The 20,648-nt window shown below is 41.9% G+C and overlaps 2 protein-coding genes across 2 annotated transcripts in view; one reads left to right on the top strand and one right to left on the bottom strand.

Annotated features, from left to right (window-relative positions):
• SLC4A8 (solute carrier family 4 member 8) overlaps positions 1–20,648 on the bottom strand; it is an 829,308-nt gene that overhangs the window by 272,320 nt on the left and 536,340 nt on the right. The window lies entirely within an intron of this gene.
• The window catches only part of BIN2 (bridging integrator 2), a 29,228-nt gene that overhangs the window by 6,979 nt on the left and 1,601 nt on the right, over positions 1–20,648 (top strand). The window contains exons 2-11 of the mRNA XM_049783408.1: positions 4,100–4,180; positions 5,551–5,605; positions 6,098–6,192; positions 6,770–6,865; positions 8,324–8,431; positions 8,918–9,003; positions 10,054–10,129; positions 11,204–11,286; positions 14,429–15,197; positions 19,752–19,826. Of these exons, the coding sequence (XP_049639365.1) occupies positions 4,100–4,180; positions 5,551–5,605; positions 6,098–6,192; positions 6,770–6,865; positions 8,324–8,431; positions 8,918–9,003; positions 10,054–10,129; positions 11,204–11,286; positions 14,429–15,197; positions 19,752–19,826 (1,524 nt within the window). The remainder of the gene's footprint in view (positions 1–4,099; positions 4,181–5,550; positions 5,606–6,097; positions 6,193–6,769; positions 6,866–8,323; positions 8,432–8,917; positions 9,004–10,053; positions 10,130–11,203; positions 11,287–14,428; positions 15,198–19,751; positions 19,827–20,648) is intronic.

The raw sequence follows: 20,648 nt of genomic DNA, 5'->3' as shown, positions 1-20,648 counted from the left end.
CATGGAGGTAAGGCGTTTGCCTTTCATGCAGGAGGTCATCGGTTCGAATCCCAGCATCCCATATGCCCCCCCCCCCCCATGCCTGCCAGGAGCAATTTCTGAGCCTGGAGCCAGGAATAACCCCTGAGCACTGCTGGGTGTGACCCAAAAACCACAAAAAAAAAGAAAAGAAAAGAAGGAAGGAAGGTAGGAAGGAAGGAAGGAAGGAAGGAAAGAAGGAAGGAACGAAGGAACGAAGGAACGAAGGAAGGAAGAAAGAAAGAAAAGAAGAAAGAAAGATAGATTGCTAGGCTCAGGGGACCATAAGGGATGCCGGGATTCGAACCACCGTCCTTCTGCATGCAAGGCAAACGCCATACCTTCATGCTATCTCTCTGGCCCCTGAATCAGAGTTTCTGCAGAGAATTTCCCCACTTGCAAGCTCTCAGGTTCAGTGGAACTCAACAATGAGACTTTAATCTCCCACCTTCCTTACTCATCATTTCCCATAGCACACCCTAAACCAGAGTTTCTAAACCTTGTGAAACTAAAAATGATTTTTACACATCCCCATGACTGTGCTTAGATTGTATTTGCCTGGAATCCATTCTGCCCTCACTCCTTGTACTGTATTCCCATCTAGCAAAATTTTATTTTGAGGCTCAGCTCATTAGTTTACTAAATATCTATCGGTTTTGGATTCTGAGACATCAATTTGAGTAAAACAGGTGCCCAACCCTCAAGAAGCTCAGTAAATTTGTTTTTGGGCCATACCCAGTTATGCTCTGGAGCTGCTACTATCAACTCTATATTTAAGAGTTGCTTTTTTGTGGAGTTCCCCGGTGGTGCTTGTGTGTCCAAGAGGGGGTGGCAATTAAATTCAGTCCTTTTTCTGGCAAGGCATATATGTCAGCCCCAAGAGCTTACAGTTTTTAAGGAGGGAGACAAGGAGGAACTAGAGAGATAGTACAGGGGGTAGGGCTTCAGGGGCAGGGCTTTTGCCTTGCATGCTGCCAGCCGGGGTTCAGTTCCTGGCAGTGCTTATGGTTCCCTGAACACTGTCAAGAATGATCCCTGAACAGAGAGCCAGGACTAAGCCCTGAGGACATATAAGTGTGGCCCCAAGATAAAAAAAAAAAAAAAAAAGGACATTGAGAAATATAAAGAATAAAAGTTGGGGCTGGAGAGATAGCTTGGAGGTAAGGCATTTGTAAGGCATTTGCCTTGCATGCAGAAGGACAGTGGTTCAAATTCCGGCATCCCATATGGTCCCCTGAGCCTGCTGGGAGCGATTTCTGAGCAAGAGCCAGGAATGACCTCTGAGTGTTGCCAGGTGTGACCCAAAAACCAAATAAATAAATAAATAAATAAATAAAAGTTATAGATATAATTACATAGTATAGGAGTTGTAAGTGCTTAGCAAGTAATAATTCAGTTAATGGAATGAATAAATGTTATTGTCACAAAGGATATGCAGAAAGAATTAGGTAGTATTGATATTCCCTGACAAATAAGTTTCTAGAATGAGGACACATCATTTACAAGCAATATGTAACTAAAAAAACATGTCAGGGAGGGAGACCTTCAGGAAGGAGGGATAATGATAGCCAAGGCTTAATGAAGGGTGTTTTTAATGAGATTTATATTTATGCTAAAGCTTGGACTTACATAAACATGATGGCATTTACTAATATATTTTATGAAGTAAATGAATGGTTTTGGTTTGGTGGCTACATCTTCATGGTGTTGGGGGCTTACTCCTACTCTGTGCTTTGGATTCACTCCTGGCAGTACTTAGGGGACCATATGTGGTATTAATGATTCAATCTGGATCAGCCACACACTTAGCGAGGCAAGTATCTTATCCATCATTTGCTTTGTTTTTGTTTTGGGGGAAACACCTGGTGGTGCACAGGGCTTACTCCTGGCTCTCCTCTTAGGAATCACTCCTGGCAGGTTCAGGAGACCATCTGGAATGCTGGGTTTCCAACCCTGCAAGGCAAATACTCTTACCCACTGTGCTATCACTCTGGCCCCACCTTATCCATTGTCATATCACTCTGCCTTCAATAGGTTTAAGCAGCAGTGTGGGTCCAGGAAAGATCGTCCAGAGTACTGGAATGCTTGCTTTGTATGCAGAAGGCCCAGGTTAGATCCCTGACATTGATTGGCTCCCAGCTTCTCTAGGAGTGTCCTTCTCAAATGAAAAAGCTTAGCAATAAACCAGTGATAGGCTTTTTTTCTGATATGAAAAACAATAAGGACCCACATTAAAACTATGGCAATGAATTAGAAAGTATAGATAGTTACCATAGATGGACATAATGACAAATTTGATGAAGGAGGTAGATGAGGACAATTCCTGAGATTTTGACTTGGGCCTGGGGGCCCAATTTCTTACTACAGTGAAATTACTTGCTTATAAGTGAATTTCCTCTGTGAGAACAAATACAGAGTCCTTTTCATTTCCATTAGCATTTTCATGAGTTAGCATTGAGACGGCTATGACAGTTGGTACTAGGATCCCAAGAGAGAGGAATAATATATAATAAATAGCATTTTTTTGGTTTGTTTTTATTGTGGGGCCACACTCGGTGATGCTCAGGGATTATTCCTAGCTATGCGCTCAGAAATTGCTCCTGGCTTGAGGGGCCATATGGGACACGGAGGGGGGGGGATAAAACCAAGGTCCATCCTAGGTTAGTGCATAACAAAGCAAATGCCCTACCACTGTGCCACTGATCCAGCCCCAGATAGCATTCATTTCAGCTGAGTTTCAAATGCATTCTATCAGGGCCGGAGTGATTGCACAATGGTAAGGTGTTTGCCTTGCACACTGAGGACCCAGGATGGCCCAGGTTCAGTCCCCAGCATCCCATATGGTCCCCAGAGCCTACCAGGAGCAATTTCTGAGCACAGAGCCAGGAGTAACCACAGAGTGCCAATAGGTGTTGGCCAGAAACAAACAAACAAACAAAAAACAAAATCTAATGCATCCTATCATGACTTCTCAAAGTTTCCCACAGTGGCCTTTCTTTTTTTTTGGGGGGGGCACACCCGGAGGTGCTCAGGGTTACTCCTGGCTGTCTGCTCAGAAATAGCTCCTGGCAGGCATGGGGGACCATGTGGGACACCGGGATTCGAACCAACCACCTTTGGTCCTGGATCGGCTGCTTGCAAGGCAAACGCCGCTGTGCTATCTCTCCGGGCCCCACAGAGGCCTTTCTAAGTGTTTTCTACCCACCTCTCTAACCTAAACTGTATTCTTTTTTGGGGGGAGGAGCACACCCAGTAGCACTCAGTGGTTACTCCTGGGTATGTGCTCAGAAGTTCCTCCTGGCAGGCACGGAGGACCAAATGGGATGCCAACAATTGAACGCAGGTTGGCTGGGTACAAGGCAAATTACTCTAGCCTCTTCCTTTTATTTTATCATTTTTGTTTTTGTTTTGGGTCACACCCAGTGACATTCAGGGGTTACTCTTGGCTATGAGTTCAGAAATCGCCCCTGGCAGAGCAGTGGCGCAGGCAGTAGGGCGGTTGCCTTGCATGTGCTGACCTAGGACAGACTGCAGTTCAATCCTCCAGCAGTCTGTCCTAGGTCAGCAACCGCCCTACTGCCTGCGCCACTGCTCTGCCACCCCTTTCATTTTATTTTTTTAGATCACAGCTTGTGATGTTCAGGCATTACTCCTAGCTCTACACTGAGGAATTACTGCTAGCAGTGCTCAGAGGACCATATGGGATGCCAGGGATCAGTTCTGGGTCTCCAGCTTGCAAGGCAAATTCTCTCCTCACTGTACTATCACTCCAGCTCAAACAGAGAGTTACATTTCTTTTAAAAAAATTTTTTTCCAGAGTGAAGCATTGCCACTTCTGCCTCTGCTGAGTGGTGGGGGCCTATAAAGCCCCAGAGACTGAACCTGGGCCTCCTATTAATGAATCATGCACTTAGACTATTGAGCTTTCTTTCCTGCTAGGTGTTACTTTTCTAACTATGTTAGGCTAATGTGAACATGACCTTTCCCTTGTTTCTAAGACTCAGTGATACCGGAGTCATATAATGCCAATAGATAGAAGAGACTTGACTATAACTTATGAACTTTCTAATTTACATCCTAGGTACTACAGAAATTGGGGAAAGCCGTAGAAACCAAAGATGAACGATTTGAACAAAATGCCAACAACTTCTTCCATCAACAGGTAAATCTGGAGGTTGGGTAAGGGCTACTCCAAGGTAAAAAGTAGATGAGGACCAAGTGACAAGTTTTGGTTTTTTATTTTTATTTTGGGCCACAGTTGGTGCTGCTGAGGGGTTACTTGTGGGTCTGCAGTCAGGAATTACTAATAGAGGTGCTGTAGAAAACATTTGGTTTGTTTGTTTTGTTTTTGGGTCACACCCAGCTCAGAGGTTACTCCTGGTTCTGCACTCAGAAATTGCTCCTGGTAGGCACGGGGGACCATATGGGATGCAGGGATTTGAACCACCATCCGTCTTGAATATGCTGCTTACAAGGCAAATGTCCTACTGCTGTGCTATCTCTCTGGCCCTATGTGTAGGAACCATTTGGGATGCTGGACATTAAACCTGGTTGTCCAGATGCAAGACAAGCGCCCTTACTGGCTGGACTATCTCTCCAGTACCTAAATAAATTTTGAATTCCAGATAAGAACCTAAGACGATGAGCACCACATCTGCCAGTAAAGAAGACAATGCTAGGGAACTCAATCTGGAAACCACTGGGGAAAGTCAGAGAAAATAAAAAATGAGGCTGGGGCCCGGAGATAGCACAGCGGCGTTTGCCTTGCAAGCAGCCGATCCAGGACCAAAGGTGGTTGGTTCGAATCCCGGTGTCCCATATGGTCCCCCGTGCCTGCCAGGAGCTATTTCTGAGCAGACAGCCAGGAATAACCTCTAAGCACTGCCGGGTGTGGCCCAAAAACCAAAAAAAAAAAAAAAAAAAAATGAGGCTGTATTATTGAGCCAGTTTTTCAGTCTCTATATATCTACATATAGATACTATATATAGTTTAGTGTGTATATATATTATATATAATATAAAGAAATAGAAAGTTAAAATTTGTAGGAAGTGGGGACATAATTCAAAGCTGAGCTCATGCTTTGTACCATATAGTCCCTCAGCACCACTGGGGAGGTCTAAGAAAGAAACAAGAAAAGAAACAAAGCAAAAATTGCCTCCAAAAGAGAGAGTTCACCATTTATTGGTAAAAATAATACAGATTAATTTATGGCATTTGCAGATCTTTGATGGAATCTGAGGATTTATTTCTGCTTTTAACTTATGTTTCAGACTGGAGAGAGAATACAGGAGGTAATTGCATGTGGCCTTAATGGCTGCAGCCCTGGTACAAATCCCAGCATCACATATGGTCCCCTGAATTCTGCCAGAGGTCATTCCTGAATATAGAACTAGGAGTTGCCCTCAAACACTTCGGTGTGTGGCCCCTAAAACCATAATTAATTAACTTACATTTCTATTTTGCCCTCAAATGCATCTTCAAGCATATAAAGATTATTTATCTCCTTAATCACCATGGCACTTTTCTTTCAGGCAGAGGGTTACAAGCTATACAAGGACCTGAAGAACTTCCTTAATGCAGTGAAAGGTGGGTATGCAGCAGAGGAGAATGCAGAGGACATTTATCTAGCTACTTAAGAGGTATGATTAGTGGAGAGAAAATGTCCATACTTAAAAGTTTTTATCACTTGCCCACCCCTGGTTTTGTGGAACACATCCCATCTCAGCCCAAAATAACTTCCCTCACTGATAATTCAAACCTTCTGAGTTGGGGCCCAGAGAGATAGCACAGCGGCGTTTGCCTTGCAAGCAGCCAATCCAGGACCAAAGGTGGTTGGTTCGAATCCCGGTGTCCCATATGGTCCCCCGTGCCTGCCAGGAGCTATTTCTGAGCAGACAGCCAGGAGTAACCCCTGAGCACCGCCGGGTGTGGCCCAAAAACCAAAAAACAAACAAACAAAAAAAAAAAAACCTTCTGAGTTGGTCATAATGAATTGAAAAGGCTGATTTTCTGCCCCCCCCCCCATTTTTCTTCATTTTTTTGAGATTTTAATAGTAACACTGAGTTTTCTCCTTTCAGTGATGCATGAAAGTTCTAAGAGAGTGTCAGAAACTCTGCAGGAGATCTACAGCAGTGACTGGGAAGGTCATGAGGAGCTAAAGGACATTGTAGGGGTAAGAATATTCTAAACTTTGTTGTTCTTCATGGCACCCTTATTATGATCTCTTCTCTAGCTAAGCAAGAATGATAGGCATTAATACCCCTTGTTTGTTTATATAACCTCAATCCCAAGTGGTAGGAAGAAGTTATAGCTATGAAGATGAAAGTAGTATTTTCCAATCTCTGATGTCCTTTGTTTTTGACCCATTTTTATTCATTAAAATCTTATGGAAGTTTTACTCGCCAAAAAACCTGTTGGTGGTTTTGAAAACAAAATTTATGTGGTAATTCATCCCCAGACTTCCCTATCCTTCACACTCCAGATTCTAAGACTCTGACCTGGTCTTTCTTATTCCTTCCTATATTCCTATTCTTATTCCTATTTCCAGAATATATTTCCAGGTCTCTTACAGGGCAATTCCTCGGGACAGAGCTGTTTCTTATTCTGATTTCCCTCAGGCTCATACATGCTAATCTGAAAACAGTGTTTTACAACTAAGGTCATTTAGTGGGGAAGAATTTGGGTATTTTCCTGGTACACAATTATTGAGAAGAAAACCTTCACCACTCACATCTGCCTCTATCCCATAGAACAATGATCTCCTTTGGGAAGACTATGAAGAGAAACTAACTGACCAGGCTTTGAGGACCATGGAAAACTATGTTGCCCAGTTCAGTGAGATTAAGGTACTTGATTTGAAAATTAATAGTGGTTCACAGTAAGAGAACAAATTGGTGTAAATATAGGGGCCAGAGCCATAGCACAATGAGTACTGCATTTACCTTGCATGCAGCTGACTTGGGCATCTGTATACTCCCCCAAGCCTGCCAGGAGTAATTTTTGACACAGAACCAGGAGTAACCCCTGAGCACTGCTAGGTATGGTCCCCCCCCAAAACCAAACCAAACAAACAAAATCATAATAAGCAGAGTTAGAGCCCATGGTAATGAGTGAAGTAAAGGAGGTTAAGATGGGATGCCAGGGATCAGTCCCTCTTGTGACGCATGCAAGGCAGTGCACTTCCCACTACTGTTGCTTCAGCCTCAGAATGAGTTTAAGTTTCTTATGGTTTTTAAAGCTACTTCTCCTAGATGCTGACCAGTTTATAATGGATTCATAGGAAATATTAAAATTTAGTTGTAGGCTTCCATTTATTCTGTAAGATTGCACACCCCCCTTTATTTTAAGATTCTAGTGATTTAGGGCTACTTTCAGCTCTGTGCTTGAGACAGCATGTCATGCCAGATATTGAACCTGAGCTTCCTGTGCACTAGTCTCTGCTGAGAATTCTAATTCTTTTTAGATAATGCAGGAGATCATTTAGGCACAAAACCCTCCTAGAATATGAAAATTGATACCGTATACACTTGAGTATAAGCCGAGTTTTCAAGGCACAAAATTTGTGCCGAAAATCCCAAACTCGGCTTATACTCAGGTCATATAGGTTATTTGATTCGACTGCGCTCCAGTCGTTTTCTGCCATCCGCTGGAGGGGTCGGTGCTTCAGCTCAGTCCACAAGTTGCGGCTTAGCCGAGGAGGTAGGCGGCTGAACTGAACTGGCTGCCACTGAACTGTTTAACCCACAATATTCTGCACTTTGTATGAGACCGACAGCAGCGATGATGATATCTGCGAACTCAGTAATGATGACAATGTCTATGCTGAGACCCTCACATTAGATACAGCTGAAGCTCTGTTTGGACATATAGATAATGAGGAGGAGGAATCCAGTTTGAAAGATTTTTAACCTTTGTGATTTAGCTTGATTACCTGTTAAGCTACTGTTTTCTGCACTTTATTTAAAGTTTTAAGGTTATTGTGGTTAGTTTACAGTTTTTTCTTTAGCAATAAATGTTGAAAAACATTTAACCTACTGATTCCTCAATTATTGTAATTGTTTTGGGTATATATTTTTATTTTTGAAATTTACCAGCAGCTGTTGCATTGTCCACCTCAGCATGTACTCAAGTCACTAAATTTTCCCAGTTTTTAGGGTGAAATTAGTGGGGGTCAGCTTATACTCGAGTATATAGGTAACAGGATTCAGGAATATTGCTTTCTATTTGATATTGTTACCTGCATCCTGGCCACTCCATCTTCATGAAATATGAGAATAATGTCTCTCTCTTATGACTCGGATTAGGAGAGAATTGCCAAGCGGGGTCGAAAACTTGTTGACTATGACAGTGCCCGACACCACCTGGAGGCTGTGCAGAATGCCAAGAAGAAAGATGAAGCCAAGGTTGCCAAGGTAAAAAAAAAAAAAAAAAAAGCCTGGTAAGATCTTTCTGTCCTTCCTCTCCCATATGGTAGCATGTGGTTCAAGCTGATTTAGACAGTGAAAAGCTCAGCCTCTAGAAGAAAACTATTTCCTCTGAGCATTAATACTCAAAAGAGAGTCGAAGCGCTAGGCTGAAGCAGGCATAGACAAGGGATGAAGGGGCGTAATTCCAAGTAAGTTGAGGGGCCAGAAGAATGGCTCAAGCTGGGCACAAATTTTGCATGCCATGGCCTGAATTCCCTGACCCCGCAGAAGTACTGCTGGGAGTCTCTTGAGCACCAAGCTGGAAGTAGCTCCTGAGCACTGCTGGATGTGATTCAAGACAAAAAACAAACAAATAATGTAACAAAACTAGTAAGCCTAGTTCCTGAAAAAGGCAGAGGATAGAGGAGGTATCTTTCAACCTTGGGTTGAGAATGGAGGGATATTCTCCTGGTTTTTTTTTTTACATCCTAGGCAGAGGAAGAGTTCAACAAAGCCCAGATTGTGTTTGAAGATTTGAACCAGGAACTACTAGAGGAACTTCCTGTTCTTTATCATAGGTACTGATTAAGATTCTAAAAGGTCTGCCCCTGAAAGAAGCCGTCTCCTGAAGAGAGCTCTATTATGGCAGTGGACTGCTAACTTACTCTGTAGTATTGGGCAAGCTTCATTTCTCTAGATCTTGGTTTCCTCATCTGAAATGGAGAGATAACCATTCCTGCCCTGCCAGCTTTTCAGGTTTAAGGACAAGATTCTTCTTGGATAGAAGATATCTTGGCAAGTAAAGTGCTGTCATCAAGCTTATTGGGAGTTTGTGGTTTCATGCTAAAGAGCATATTGTTTTAAACAAGCCAGGTTTGTGAATATTCATATTAACATAGAAGATAAACCACAGATAATTTTTCTATTAATGAAAATATTTTTGTTCAGAGAATAAGTAAAAGTATTTCATCTATTTTTGGGTTTTTTTTTTTTTTTTTTTTTGGCCACACCCGGCTGAGCTGTGTTCAGGGTTTACTCCTGGGGCTCTGTGCTCAGGGATCACTCCTGGCAGGCTCAGAGAACCATTATATGTGGAGGCTGGGTCAAACCTGGGTTGGCCACATGGAAGGCAGATTCCTTTTAAGTCCCACATTATCTGACTCTTAATTCAGATAGAATCCAAATGTAATAGTTCCATAAATGTACACCTACCCAATTAAAGAATTGAAGAATTCTACTAATGTGTACACAGTTTCACAGAAAAGCATGTATTACATGGGAAAGAATACTTATTATAATAATGTAAGCATAAGATTATTTATGTAGCAGTTTAAAATTTCTTCAGAGCATTTGCCGGTATATACTTCAGTCCCTAGAACCCACCTCAGATAATTTCAGGAACTGACACATTTTTTAGCTCAAGTGAATGAGTGTGTCTTCTTAGGCCTCCTGAGACTCAAGTGTGATCCTGGTCAGCTCTGATTCCAGGAAATCCTGTGTCTAGGATTGGGACTTTTCCCTGAGCAGCCTTGGGTGATAGCTGGCTTTTGCTTACTCCTACCTCGTATTTCAAATACAGACTTCTTCAACTCTGCTCTTTTGGACTTAACTGTCTTCTCTCCTGCTAGTCGTATTGGCTGTTACGTGACCATCTTCCAAAACATTTCCAATTTGAGGGACGTTTTCTTCAGAGAGATGAGCAAGGTAAGTAACATATGGCCAACTTAGATGTGTGGGTAGGTTTAATTTGACGACAAAGTGTTTTCTCAGTTCTTGATTGTGTCAAACTGTGAGAGAGCACATTTAAATGCTATCAGAGGACCTTTTCTCTCTCCTGTATGTGCCAAATAACTGCACCCAAACCTAAATCTCGGATGAATAAAAGAAGTTAGATCTGGGGCCAAAGAGATAGCACAGCGGTGTCTGCCTTGCAACCTAAGGTGGTTGGTTCGAATCCCGGCGTCCCATATGGCCTCCCATGCCTGCCAGGAGCTATTTCTGAGCAGATAGCCAGGAGTAACCCCTGAGCGCTGCCGAGTGTGCCCCAAAAATAAAAAAAATAAAAAATAAAAAAAAAAAGAAGAAGAAGAAGAAGTTAGGTCTATGGAAGAAACAGCTAAAATGGGGAACTGAGTTGTGAAAACCCTATCTATTGTTGCCAAGGAGGGAGAGAACAGTGTTTGAGCAATTAGGACAGTTAGGGTAGTCGTTGAGCAGATATTTGCTTCTCAGGTGGTTGGTCTTGTATAGAGTCAATCCTGTTCAATGATACTCAGCTATAGGACATGTTCTAACTGTGTCTTTTCTGGTCCTGGACTTTAAGATGTTCTATTTTAATACTGGTTATGTTACGAATTAGACACATTCTGCTCCAGTTTCTTTGGTGAAGTTATGGTTCCTCGATCTTAGTATTGCATTGAGTCTTATTCCCTGGACAGAGAGACAGATAGGGCAAGATCATTCAGAGTTGAAAGTTGGGGATAGGGGCTGGGAAGGTGGCGCTAGAGGTAAGGTGTCTGCCTTACAAGCGCTAGTGTAGGATGGACCGCGGTTCTATCCCCCGGCGTCCCATATGGTCCCCCCAAGCCAGGAGTGACTTCTGAGCGTATAGCCAGGAGTAGTAGCCCCTGAGCATTAAACAAGTGTAGCCCAAAAACCAAAAAAAAAAAAAAAAAGAAAGTTGGGGATATTTTATTTTGGGGAACTCTATGAAGGAGAAGACAAGAAGGCCAGTCTCCATTCCCATCTGGCTAACATAGAATTTCTCATTGGCTTTAGCTGAATCACAATCTCTATGAGGTTATGAGCAAACTGGAGAAGCAACATTCCAACAAAGTCTTTGTGGTGAAGGGACTGTCAAGGTGAGCAATTCTGAGACTTCTTTATGTGTTCTTTATCCCGTGTGTGTGAAATATTCCACACTGTAGTCTCCAAGCTCAAATTCAAGCTTTTTTTGGTTTATGTTGGTGATACTGTCTGCACTTTGTTCTCTGTACCTGTAAGAATTTTTCTGAATTCAGTCACAACTAAATTAATAAAGAATAATATAACATAAAAATGTTTCTAGGGACCGGAGAGGTGGTGCTAGAGGTAAGGTGTCTGCCTTGCAAGTGCTAGCCAAGGAAGGACTGCGGTTCGATCCCCCGGCGTCCCATATGGTCCCCCCAAGCCAGGAGCGACTTCTGAGCACATAACCAGCAGTAACCCCTGAGCATTACCGGGTATGGCCCAAAACAAAACAAAAAAAATGTTTCTACCACCAAATTCAAAAAATCTACTATTTATATATTTTTGGAGCGAGGAGTGAGCACACCTGCAGTACTCAGATCTCACTCCTAGTTCTGCCATAGGGTCACTTCTAGTGGAGCAGGGAGACCGTGTGTTGTGCCAGAGATCAAACCTGCATGGCATATACATACCTTAAGCCCTCTGCTTTCTCTCCAGACTCTCGATATTCATGGCTGTTATGTTCTATAAAGTTACCCGAGTTCTGAATTACTAGATACTGAACATAGAGGAGGCACAGGGTTAGATTCTTGGGAGTACCGATGCCAGCCTTTTTTTAGCAGATAGTTAGCTGTCACATATCCTTCTCTGTTTTAGGACATCTTATTTAAAATGGATTGTTGATTACTCGATACTGAATTTAAAACCAACAGCAATGTAATTCATGTTTGAAAAGTTTATCTAGCACACAAGTGCACATATTAGAGCCAGAGAGGTACTACAGTAGGTACAGCTCTTGTGGCTGACCAGGTTTGATTCCTGATACTCCATATGGTCTCCCAAGCACTACCAGGAGTGATCCCTAAGCATAGAGCCAGGAGAAAGCCCCCGTGCTGCTGGGTATGGCCTAAAATAAATATATATATATATTTTTTCTCTATGAGACATATCAGACTTTTGCTTCCAGGTGGTATTTCAAATTACACTTAGAGGGTATTTTAAATAACACAATTGCCAAAGAGCACATCAATGTGAAAAAAAAAGGAAGGGACTGGAGAAATAGTACTTGCACACACTTACCTGGGTTCCATCTTCCCCTAAGCACCATCAGGATTGATCCCTGAGTATGGAGCCAAAAGTAAGCCTTAGCACTGGAGTATGTAGCTCAAAATGAAAAAAAGAAAAAGGATTTGTTTTGTGTTTTTTTTTGTGTGTGTTTCTGTTTTTTTGTTTTGTTTTGTTTTGTTTTTTGGTGCTTATCGTTATTGTTGGAGTCCTCACTGGATATTTGACACTTCTTTTTGTATTGGTGGAATGTTTCACCTTTTTTCTCTCCTCTCTCAAAATGATGATGAGAGCCTCTAGAAGAATTCCGCTTATTTTCGGCGTATTAGACTTTTACCCCAGTTTATTACTTTTCTCTCCTTCAAACAAAACCACGTAACTCGAACTAGCTAGTCCTGCCCCGCAGTTAGAGGGGGAAATAAGGGAGGCACCAGGACCAAACAGGTGCAAGACTACTAAGTAGCAGGCTAGATACAGAGGAGACCACATATTCTAGCAACCCTGGGGGTGAGGGAAGAGGATATGGGAGGTAGGACAAAAACGGAGGTGTAGGGAGGACAATTTGGTGATGGGAATCCCCCCTGATTTTATGTAAATATGTACCTAAAATATTATTGTCAACAATATGTAAGCCACTATGATCAAAATAAAAATTATATTTTAAAAAAATTATGAAGATAAAAAAAAAGGAAAGGAAAGGAAAAAGATACAACCAGAAACTTAAAACAAGGCTGAATTGCTTTAGTTAGGAAAGTTTTCAGAGGCTCATTTTCTTCCACCTGCATGAGCCTGGGTATAACTACCACAGATGTGCCAAATTATTGATTTTAGATTACAAATAAGTTTTAGGAAGCTTATTCTTTTTGGTGGGGGGACACATCCAAAGAAGTTACTCCTGGCTATGAGCTCAGAAATTGTGGGGACGGAGGGATAGCATAGAGGTAAGGCATTTGCCTTGCATGCAGAAGGATGGTGGTTCAAATCCCAGCGTCCCATATAGTCCCCCGAGCCTGCCAGGGGCGATTTCTGAGCATAGAGCCAGGAATAACCCCTGAGCACTGCTGGGTGTGACCCAAAAACCAAAAAAGAAAGAAAAGAAAAGAAATAGCTCCTGGCTTGGGGGGAACCATATGGGACACTGGGGGATGCTATCTCTCCAGCCCCAAGGAATCTTATTCTTATTAAATCACTTATTCTAAATTCTAAACTAAATCTAAATAAAATCTAATTAAATCTTATTAAATCACTTATTCTAAAACTGAATCTACAAGGTATGCATGCATTACTTTTTTCCCCAGAGAAAGTGTTTTGTTACTATTTTGCTGTGTTTTACAACCTCTGTGTGTGTGTTTGTGTGTGTGTGTGTGTGTAGTTATATAGTTAAATCAAGATACTGATAAAAATAATGGACTTTTTGTAGATTATTTTTTGAGATATACTGGACAGTGCTATTAGGCTTATCAGCTCTGTTCTCTGTATTACTCTTGCCGTGCTCAGGTGCCAGAGATGCAATCTGGACTTCTTACATGCAAAGCATATGCTTAACTCATTGATGGACTGAACTCATGAATGGCCCCAACTTTTAGGGTTTTGTTTTTGTTTTTGTTTTTTAGGTGGGGGATTGTTGGGCATCTGGCTCTCAGACTTATTCTTGGCTCTGTGCTTGAAGATCACTCCTGGTAGTACATGGGGAGTCATGTTGGCTGCATGCAAGGCAAGCACCCTACCTAGCCAATGGCCCCAACGTTTTATAGATCTTTTTCTAATTCACTATATAATAGGATTACTGAAACTAGACATTACTACAACTAATATCACTTTAAATCATTTTATATCATTTCACTAATCCCTGAACATATCACTATTGATGGGATGGGGAGTTTAGGTAACTTCCAGTTTGAGCTTTTCTAAATGTGTTTGCCATCCTCTGGTTTCTCTTCAGATCGCATAAATCTTTCGCCTTTTACTAAATGTGTTTGCCTTTCCCAGCAGCAGCAGCAGGCGTTCTTTAGTCATCTCTTCCCCAGTTCGAACCTCTTCGGCATCCAGCCCTCTGACTTCTCCGACCAGTCCCTCTCCATTTTCTGCAAAAAGTGATAAGGAATCTGTCTCAGCAAGTGAAGAAGAGTTAGTGCCTGATCCAACCGAGGAAGAAGACAACTCTGAAGTCAAACAAGAGGAAACAGAGGAGGAAGAGTCTGAAATATGCTCCTCTTCCCCCTCCTCCTCCTCCATCTCCCTACCTCCCTCCTCCACCTCCGAAGAATCTCAGCTCCACAGTAGTGACCTGACCCAGGTCCAACCTTCTATTCCGAGTGAGAGTGGAGAGTCCCAGGAGGAGGTTTTCTCTTGTTCCACAGCTCTCTCACCAGGCAAAGCACCGACCCTTTCAGAGCAGTCTTCATCTGGGCCCGAATTAGTTCTCCGAAGCCGCACTTCAAGCGAAGGATCCATGCAGATGAAAAAGAGATCCTCCGTCCAGAGAACCTCAGCACCCCCTACAAGGCCTCCTCCACCTAGAGCCACTCCTAGCCCCAGAACCTCCTGTGGAAATATACCTTCCACCCCTCCAGCAGATGAAGGGGATTCACCCAGAAGCCCAAGGGTGTTGTTGGGGACAGGGACCTTAAGTCCCTTAGAGGCCTCTCCTGATACAGAGCAACCAGAGAAGCCAGCAAGAACTCCTGAGATCAAAAAAGAGGAGAATGCTGATCATCTGGACCCAGAACTTTGTACTTGCCCTACCTCTGCAAACTCTCAGGTAAGAATGGGGCTGTTGGTTCACTCCCTCCATGTAGATTATCATTAGTTCAGTTAGGTGGGCCCACAGTTGGCCAGATTTTGTGTCACTAGTCTTAAAATACTCTTGGACATTTCTTTTGGTTCTGAGGATTTACATCTTTATAATAGTTAATTTAGTGATCCACTCATAAGCTAGTTACCTTCTTCTTTGGTCACACCAGTGGTGGTCAGAGGATACTCCTGGCTCTGTACTCAGAGATCACTCCTGTCTGGCTTAGGGGGAATATATGTAATGCTCAAGGCTTACTCCTGGCTCTGTACTCAGGGATAACTTCTGGGGCCAGATCTGGTGCTGGAACTTGAACCCAGATTTATTGCTTACATGACAGATGCCCTACTCACTGTACTATCTCTCCAGTCCTGACGTGAACACCTTGAGTAGTACTCTGCCTTCTTTGATACACAGATTTGAGAATATATTATTGCTATTAGGTACATTGTAGAAAGAATGGTTATGATGGTGCTGGGAATGTAACTCAGCAGTGGAGCACAAGCTTAGTATGTTACTGAATCTGGGTCTCCCTTTGCATCATCTCCCTAGTCCATCTTTCCTTATTTATTTTTGTGGTGGTAGGGGTCACAATTATAGGGTTGTATATTTTCTCGATAAATAGATAGATAGATAAATAGATAGATAGATAGATAGATAGATGATTGATAGATAGGTAGGTAGATAGATGATAGATAGATTGATAGGTAGATAGATAGATAGATAGATAGATAGATAGATAGATAGATAGATAGATAGATAGATAGATAGATAGATAGATAGATAGAAAGAAAGAAATCCCCGGGACTTGGAGGAAAAGAAAATAAGAATTTGCTCATAATATTATTAGAAGAATATCATTGAAGAAGCCAATCAGCATAGAAATAGATGACTAAATTAATTGTTATGAAGATGTGGATTCTCAGAACCAAAATGATGTACAAAAGGATATTTTGTTTGTTTGGTTTGGTTGGGGCCACACCTGGCTTTGAGATCAGAAATCATTCCTGACAGGTTCTGAAGACCATATGGGATGCCAGGGATCAAAACCAGGTTGGCTTTGTGCAAGGCAAATGTCTTAGCCACTGTGCTATTGCTCAGGTCCCTCAAGAGTATCTTAAGACTAATATAATCAAACCCTGAATTTGGTTCTTGCCCCTGTAAAATATGAAGGATTATGGTAGAATATCTAATTAGAGTGTAGTAGGATTTATTCATTCATTTCACAAGCATTTGCCAAGTCTCTACTATATCCAGTCATTTTTGTAGGAGATAGAAATTGCATGAACAAAGTATAAAAATTTCCTCCTTGCCTCACACATTCTAATGGGGATAAGGAAACAGAAATATAAGTAAAATTATAATTTAGTGATAGTAAGAGAAAATTAGATACAGGAAAACATAGGGTTTGAGTAAGAATTGAATTTTTTTTGTTTGGGGGCCACATCCATTGGTACTCAGGGGTGATTCCAGCTTTATGCTTAGAGACTGTTCTTAGAGGAGCCTAGGAACTATGCAGTGCCTGGATTGAACCCAGAACAAGTGTATAAAAGGTATATACTCAGCCTTATGTACCATCTCTCTGGTCCAGAATATTATTTTACTTATTTAGTTCTGGTGGTACTCAGAACTTATTCCAGGCTCTTTGCTCAGGGGTCACTCCTGGTGTTATTCCTGATGGTTTGTACAATGCCAAGAATCAAACCACAGCTGGCCATATGCAGAATTAGAATTTTCACAGATTAGTAAGAGAGAGTATCGTTTGGGCAATAAAGGAGGCCTGGGCATGAGCCTGTAGGTATCTGGAAATGTGAGATTTCTGGTACCCCTCTCCTCAAACTGCCTGTGCCTAACTGAAGTCGTCCTGTAGCCTTAGGAGCCTGCTGCCCTCTGAGGAACCAATACAAAGGCTGCATGATAGCAGCCAGGCTGAAAAAGTGCCAGACTTCCTGTCCTATTGTCCACTGTGACCCTCAGCTTTTTCAGTTTGACAAGGTAGAAGGAAGACAGCAATAAGCTTATCGTAGCTCACTCTCCAGAGCAATAAAGCCAAAGCCATCAGCATCTTATGCCTTCAGTCTTGACACTGAGGGTCCTCAATGAAAAACAAAAAACCTCCTTTGGCTAGTTTCTAACTAGAGGTATTTATACTGATTGAGAAAACAATGTAGGAAATGTGGATGGAAAGGGTATAATTATTTCTACTGTGCTATAGTAAAAGGAACAACTCAGTGGAATGAAAGAAAAAGCCTAAACCTTGTTTGATTTGATTTTGTAACATATTACATGGTGTAAGTTTGCAAGCAGCTATAACAAGTTTATATTCTTGAAATAAGCTTATTTAAGGGGAGATTATAGGAGTTCAAATGTTATCCGACTGGCTTAAGTAAAAGGCTCTAGTTGACATCTGTAAATTTTTTTCTTTTCTATCATTGTTTTTCATTGTTGGGGACTGAATCCAGGGCTTCCTAACGCAATGTATGCACTCTGCCACTGAACAGCTTGGTAGATAGGGGTTTCGAGATCTATGTTCATAACCTCATAGACTCCCACATATGCATATACAGGCCTATATAATACAAATCCCACTGTGTTTGACTCTGGAGACAACTCTGGAGTCCAAAGATCTGATTTCTTTTTAAATATACATTAGATATTATTTTTAATAATGTGATTAAATATTTAATAATGTGATTGTCTAGTTAGAAATATATACATTTAAAGGCAATATTTTTTCTTTATTTCTTTTTTTGTTGTTGTTTTTTGGGTCACACCCAGGACAACGCTCAAGGGTTACTCCTGGCTTTATGCTCAGAAATTGCTCCTGGCAGGCTCAGGGGACCATATCGGATACCAGGATTCAAACCATTGTTCTGCATGCCAGAGAAACACCCTACCTCCCTCCATGCTATCTCTCGTGTCCGAAGCCCTAATTCTTTTTTTCCTTTTTATTTTTTATTTATTTATTTATTTATTTATTTATTTATTTTTGGTTTTTGGGTCACACCCAGCGGCACTCAGGGGTTACTCCTGGCTCTGTGCTCAGAAATCGCTTCTGACAGGCACAGGGGACCATATGGGATGACGAGATTCGAACCACCATTCATCCTGGATTGGCTGCCTTACTGCTGAGCTATCTCTCCAGCCCTCAATTTTATTTTATTGAAACAATTGTGATCTACAGAATCCTCATAGTAGAATTTCAGATATACAATGAGTCAGGGCCCTTCGCACCACCAGTGTCAACCTCCCTCCACCAGTGGACCCAGAGTGCATCCTATACCACCACCTTTTGCTTCCTGGCCTGCCAAATAACAAGGCCCCTTTAAGTTTAGACTTAAAATTTAGATCCCTTGATTCTATTATCATTGACTTCAGCTTGGATATTTAGTTCTGTTCTTATTTATTTCTCTGCCAATGCATCTGTGACCACTTGGTCCCTGGGCCCCAGCCTTTCTTTATTCCTTTCCTCTTAGTTTTATAGAAAATGTGGGAATATGTGGTAAAATAAAGTAATCCATGTACAAAGGTTTTTTTTTTTGGGGGGGGGTCATACCCAGTAATGCTCAGGGGTTACTCCTGGCTATGCTCTCAGGAATTTCTCCTGACTTGGACACCAAGTTTGATCTGGGGGATCAAACCATGGTCCTTCCTAGGTCAGCCATGTACATGGCAAATGCCCTACCATAGCGCCACTGCTCTGGCCCCATCCATGTCCCAAGGTTCTATGAAAAAGGTGGGAGCCCCGATTTAAAAGATAAGAGATTTTACTTAAGAGATTTAAATACAATAATAATAATAATAATAATAATAATAATATGGGTTTTTTTTATAGGCAGAGCAAAGTATGGGGAAAATAGGAAGGAAAAACCTTTGACCTAAAAACAGGGAGACATTACTCATGAAGCATCCTAGCATAAGACCAACTACAGGTCCTGGGCATACTAACTTGTCTAACCACAAATCTTTCTCTGTGGTCCCAGTAAAAGCTCTTCACAATCATGGTTGTTGTGGTCAGGTTTCTATAAAAGGCAACATTTAATGAGTATGGAGCCTGAGTGATTGTATAGTAGGTAGGGCATTTGCCCCCCACAGGACTGATATGAGTTTAATCCCAGGCAACCCATAGAAGAGGTTTTATACCTCAGCTAGTCCTTTCACCCTTTAGATCTAGATTCCTAGATTTAAGAATGATGGAGACAATAAAGTCTTCTCTGGTGTCTTCAGGCTATATGTACTCAGGGTACATATATATATGAAGTACTCAGGGTTGCTCCTAGTTCTACTCTCAGGATTTACTCCTTGATGGATGCTGGGAACAGGGTCAGGGAAGATTACTATATGGGATGCTGGGGATCGAACCTGGGTCAGCTGCATGCAAGGCAAACACCCTACTGCTGCATTATTGCTCCAGCCCCTTTTGTATTATCTTTGATCCTTGGAAAGTCTAAATCACAAAAGATGTCTCAGCTGAAAGGCTGAGGAAGTCGAGCTACCTCTCACTGTCAGAACTCTTCTTTGTAGAGCGAAGGTCCTCAGGTTCCTGTCTCTGTGGTTCCAGAAGAAAGCAGTGTCATAGCACCTGAGCCTCAAGAAGAGGTAAGAACATCAAGATGATGAATACTAGCACTTTTATAAGCATGTTACCTTAAATACAATAAATAGAGAAAATTAGTTCACAGAAGAGTTAAAACAAAGAAAGGAAACCAGATAAACAGAAAGTAGAGGGTGATAAAATTGAACATCTGGTGACAGATTTGACAGTTAGGAATCCTTATCAAGGCTACTCCACTCTCCTGAGTATTGAAGATAGTCTTAGATCAAAGTCAAGCAGGTGGGAACCAGAGGAATCAAAAGCAAACTGGAACTTTGGTTTCTTTGTGCCCATTTCCCAACATTCATTATTAGCTGACTTATTCAAAAGGGAGTTAAGAGACATACAAATAAGATAAACACAATATAGCAGTGCTAATTTGTAAATCTATAAGTAACAACATAAAATGAAACCCTGAATTAGGCAAATATAAAAATGCATTCTAGGGGCCGGAGAGATGGCATGGAGGTAGGGTGTTTGTCTTGCATCCAGAAGGATGGTGGTTTGAATCCTGGGATCCCATATGGTCCCCCAAGCCTGCCAGGAGCAATCACTGAGCATAGAGCCAGGAGTAACCCCTAGGCACTACCGGTGTGACCCAAAAACCCAAAAAAAATTTAAAAATGTATTCTAGGGGCCGAAGGCATAGCACAGCAGTAGGAGCTTGCACTTGAACGACCAGGGACAGACCTGGGAAGGGCCCACCATCCATCCTATATGATCCCCTGATCCTGCCAGGAGTGATTTCTGAGTGCAGAGCCAGGAGTAACCCCTGGGCACTGCTGGGTTTTTGGGCACTGCCCAAAAACAACAACAACAACAAAAAA

Source organism: Suncus etruscus, chromosome 11 (genome assembly GCF_024139225.1).
Source record: "Suncus etruscus isolate mSunEtr1 chromosome 11, mSunEtr1.pri.cur, whole genome shotgun sequence".
Classification (NCBI taxonomy): Eukaryota; Metazoa; Chordata; class Mammalia; order Eulipotyphla; family Soricidae; genus Suncus; species Suncus etruscus.
Note: the sequence above shows the minus strand (reverse complement) of the source record. Positions and strands in the feature narration are given on the sequence as shown.